This window comes from Engraulis encrasicolus, chromosome 12 (genome assembly GCF_034702125.1).
Source record: "Engraulis encrasicolus isolate BLACKSEA-1 chromosome 12, IST_EnEncr_1.0, whole genome shotgun sequence".
Taxonomy (NCBI): domain Eukaryota; kingdom Metazoa; phylum Chordata; class Actinopteri; order Clupeiformes; family Engraulidae; genus Engraulis; species Engraulis encrasicolus.
Genome location: NC_085868.1, coordinates 3,544,247 through 3,549,246, shown reverse-complemented (window position 1 = coordinate 3,549,246; position 5,000 = coordinate 3,544,247). Strand labels below are relative to the sequence as shown.

Sequence of the window (5,000 nt, the reverse complement as noted above, 5' to 3'; positions counted from 1 at the left end):
TATACTCCGTATACCCGCGTTCTACGTAGACTACACCACTGGCTGCAGTATTGAATGCCAAAATACTCCGTTCAGCACCAAATGTCAAAATTGTGAGTACATATCTAATTCACCCCAGAAGTCACACTAACAGGGCTTAATGTCTAAAATAGCGAACCACTCCTTTAAAGTAGATGATTAATTTTCAGTACTATCGTGTGTTCAATATGAAGAAAGCAATGCAATGCTGATAATCCTATGCAAAATTTCATTGATTTCATTAATTCATTGCCAACCGTCAATTAATAAAATCTGGGACAGGTAATTTTGCGCGGGGGGGTGGGGGGGGTGGGGGGGGGGGTTAATGTTTAATATCTTAGATGTAATTTCCTGCATTTTAATGCATTTTAACATCCTGTTTCCCATTTCAGCTCAACACGAACTAATCCAAATACAATTATATTTAGTATTTAATTATAACCAATACCAATACAATGCGAATAAGAAGTATTAACATTTGATCTCTATATATAGCTTTATGAAATGCCTGTCAGTATTTTTTTTTTTTTAAACATTTTAAACATCCGGGTCGGATTGAACCCTCTGGCGGGCCGTATGTTCGACACCCCTGATCTAGAGGACAATGCTATGTAATCACAACACAATTACCCCAACCAGGTATACTGTCATCTAGAGCAGTGTTCCCCAACCTTTTTTGTCTTGTGTACCCCTAAGCATTTTTGTTGTGCCATGAGTACCCCCTAAGTCAAGTTTTATATCGCTATCTCTATGCTTATGTAACTAACTAAGCTCCATGTATTTGTTAAAATTAAAATTTTCTAAGTACCCCCTGCAGTGTGCTCTCGTACCCCTAGTGGTACACGTACCCCTGGTTGGGAAATACTGATCTAGAGGACGATACTATACAATCACAATACAATTACCCCAACCAGGTGTACTTTCATCTAAAGGACATTGCTATATAATCACAACATAACTACCCCAACCAGGTATGATGTGGGGGCAGCCGTGGCATTATGGTTAGGAGACCAGTGGGTTGTAGGTTCAAGTCCTACCTGACCTCTCCATACACGTCCATCTATGGCTGAAATGCCCTTGAGCAAGGCACATTGCTCCAGGAGCTGTAACCAATGCCCTGTTATATCTGTAAGTCGTTTTGGATAACATCGTCAGCTACAGTATGTGTAATGTCAAGTAATAATGATGCCCTCTAAATGACAAAACTACACCAACCAGGTACACTGCCACCTACAGGACAACACTACTCATCATAAAACTGCCACAACTACCTTCTTGAAAGCGAGATGATCATCTCAAAAGGGTTACTTTTTTTGCGGAAGTGTGCTCAACTCCAAATTGTTTAAAGGAGTTGCAGGGTATTGAATTAGTACATTTGTTTAGCGAAATGCCTCGACTGCAATTTTTCTTTATTAGGCGATGGCTTAGGTCGAGACGTCTGGTTTGTCATGTTCTCCTGATCAGTCATATAAATATTGCAGTTGAGTATGGCTTTTCTCTGAACAGCTCAATGGGTTACCCACTAATAAAGAATTTGAATTTGAACCTCCCCCAACTATGCTTGTTGCTCCATACGGGCCAATACTATATTATCCCAGCAGAATAACCCCATCCAGGTACAGTGCCCCCTACAGACAAAACCATATATTACACACAGGGACAATCATAAAAAACAGGACTAGGCATTCGTGGAAGGATTATAACTAATCAGAATATAATCATCTCAATTCTACTTTCAATTTTGTTTTTCAGCGGGGAGTTCATAGTTCGGTTGAATTTGCACATAGAGAAACCACAGACACACACACGCACACGCACACACACACACACACACACACACACACACACACACACACACACACACACACACACACACACACACACACCTGTTCATAGAGAGCCTTTTTGAATAATGGATCTGAACACCTGTGCCAAAGCAAACTACCTGCTACACACACACACACACACACACACACACACACACACACACACACACACACACACACACACACACACACACACACACACACACACACACACACACACTAAACTAACCTCATACCTCATACCCCATACCCCATATATCCCCACCACACTCAAATTTTCCCATGAAACCTACACTTTGCCCTCTGGTTGCCCTCTTCACACCAACACACACACACACACACACACACACACACACACACACACACACACACACACACACACACACACACACACACACACACACACACACACACACACACACACACACACACACACACGCATACACACACCAGATCCCATGTAACCTACACTGCGTCCCCTACCTGCCCTCTCACTATCTGAGCATACACACACACACACACACACACACACACACACACACACACACACACACACACACACACACACACACACACACACACACACACACACAAATTCACACACACACACACACACACACACACACACACACACACACACAATGTTGTAATGTCAACTGTCCTATTATTGTTTCCAAAGCCGTGACGTCGTTATGTGATCTCTTTTGTGATTGGCTGGCAGCCCCTGACGGTGGAGGTGCATTACTACTACCTGCTGGAGCTCTCCTTCTCCCTCTCACTGCTGATGCCTCAACTCACACACGTCCGGAGGAAGGTACACACACACACACACACACACACACACACACACACACACACACACACACACACACACACACACACACACACACACACACACACACACACACACACACACACACACACACACACACCCACATTCTCACATGCTCATGCAAGCATAAGCATACGCACTCACAATACTGATACTGCCAGGGCCGGATTAAGATGGCCTGGGGACCCTAGGCTGCAGGTTGTGATAGCCACCCCCCCCCCCCACAGAAAAACAGAATCATAGCAAAATGACATCAAGTGTCATACTTCCAAGCTATGAATTAAGTCTGCCAACTATACCGAGGAGTATTAACAAGAGAGGACTTTTTCAATGCTGCATCTGCAATTCATACATACCCATTGTCATTAGCAATGTTTGGGGTTATGCATGAAATGATATTCATGTTAGTGCATTGGCCTTTACAGCATGTAGTGTTTGAACAAGACAGACAAATCGCATTCACCATGGATACACAACATCCAAACACACACACACACACACACACACACACACACACACACACACACACACACACACACACACACACACACACACACACACACACACACACACACACACACACACACCCCCACACACACACACACACACACACACACACACACACACACACACACACACACACACCACTAAGCTGTCTCTCCTCTAAACAGCTGGGGTGAGAGAGTGGCCTACTTCTGTGACCCGGTCAGATGTAATCTGCCAAACTACTGCTGAGAGCGCGCACGCACGCACACACACACACACACACACACACAGACACACACAGACACACACACACACACACACACACACACACACACACACACACACACACACACACACACACACACACACACACACACACACACACACACACACCATCATCATCAGCTCTTATCACCAAACTGCTGTAGAGAGCACGCACACAAACTGACACACACACTCACACACATCAGCTCTAATCCCCTGTCTGTCTCTCACTGTTGTGGACACATACACACGCACACGCACGCGCACGCACACACACACACACACACACACACACACACACACACACACACACACACACACACACACACACAAACTGTAATCTCCAACTTGCTGCTAACTACACACTGAATGATCGGCATTACCATTATCAATGTGTGTATAGAGTTGCCCTCTCCCACACAAACACACGCGCACGCACACACACACACACACACACACACACACACACACATACAAATACATGCTGTAAGTTCAGACACCCATTTACGTGCTATAACAGACACAACTGTGTGCCTATCATCTCTTCTCATCTCCGTTGTTCTTCACGACCCTGTGTGTGTTGTGTATTGTGTGTTAACTCATTATTTTATATAGCTTAAAACAGATGTATTGACTTACAGAAAGTCCAGTTTTAAAACCATCATAAAACATTTAGAAACCATATGCTCATGTGAGTGCGACTCACATTGGGTTGCTGTGGTACCACAAAAAGCATTCTTGATCTGCGCATGTGCGACTCACATCGGGTAGCAACTCACATAGGGTCGCTACACTCCCTCTTTAGAATTTCTCTCGCTTATTACCTGTCAATCAGCCTAATAGTGTCTCTCCCCCTTCAGGACTTCCTGTTGACACTGACACATCACTTCCTGTCTGTGTCTCTGATCGTCTTCTCCTATGTCAGCAACATGGTGCGCGCCGGAACTCTTGTCATGTGTGTACACGACTCAGCTGAGGTCCTGCTGGAGGTACACACACACACACACACACACACACACACACACACACACACATAGGATTTCTCATCATGTGTGTACACAGCTGAGATGTTTAACCTTTGTGGTGTGTGTTTTTGTGTTTGTGTGTTTGTGTGTGTGTGTGTGTGTGTGTGTGTGTGTGTCTGTGTCTGTGTCTGTGTCTGTGATTTCTAGGCGTCTAAGATGGCCAAGTATGCACGCTTCAAGCGGTTCTGCAACCTGCTCTTCGTGGTCTTCACCCTCATCTTCATCACCTCCCGTCTCGCCCTCTACCCTGCCTGGTGAGTAGCAGGGGTGTGCTTTGGCACTGCCCTTACGATTCAATTCCATTACCATTCGGGAGGCAATGATTTGATTCGAATTGATTCAGTCCGATTCTACGATGCATTGCAATGCATTACATTTTTACTGAAAGCCAGGCAAATGCCATGAGGCAAAACAAGCAGTCAGATACTGAACAACAGTTTATTTGGCTATTGTGTGTATCAGTCCTGCAGTTTTCATTGCTTTGAAGTGATTAGATTACATTTAATTTAACATTAATTTGCTCCGCAAATGTCCACGGAAGTAATTGAA

General features: G+C 44.4%; 1 protein-coding gene across 1 annotated transcript in view; it reads left to right on the top strand.

Annotated features, from left to right (window-relative positions):
* The window catches only part of LOC134460202 (ceramide synthase 6-like), a 17,974-nt gene that overhangs the window by 10,823 nt on the left and 2,151 nt on the right, over positions 1-5,000 (top strand). The window contains exons 6-8 of the mRNA XM_063212653.1: positions 2,566-2,658; positions 4,287-4,415; positions 4,599-4,705. Of these exons, the coding sequence (XP_063068723.1) occupies positions 2,566-2,658; positions 4,287-4,415; positions 4,599-4,705 (329 nt within the window). The remainder of the gene's footprint in view (positions 1-2,565; positions 2,659-4,286; positions 4,416-4,598; positions 4,706-5,000) is intronic.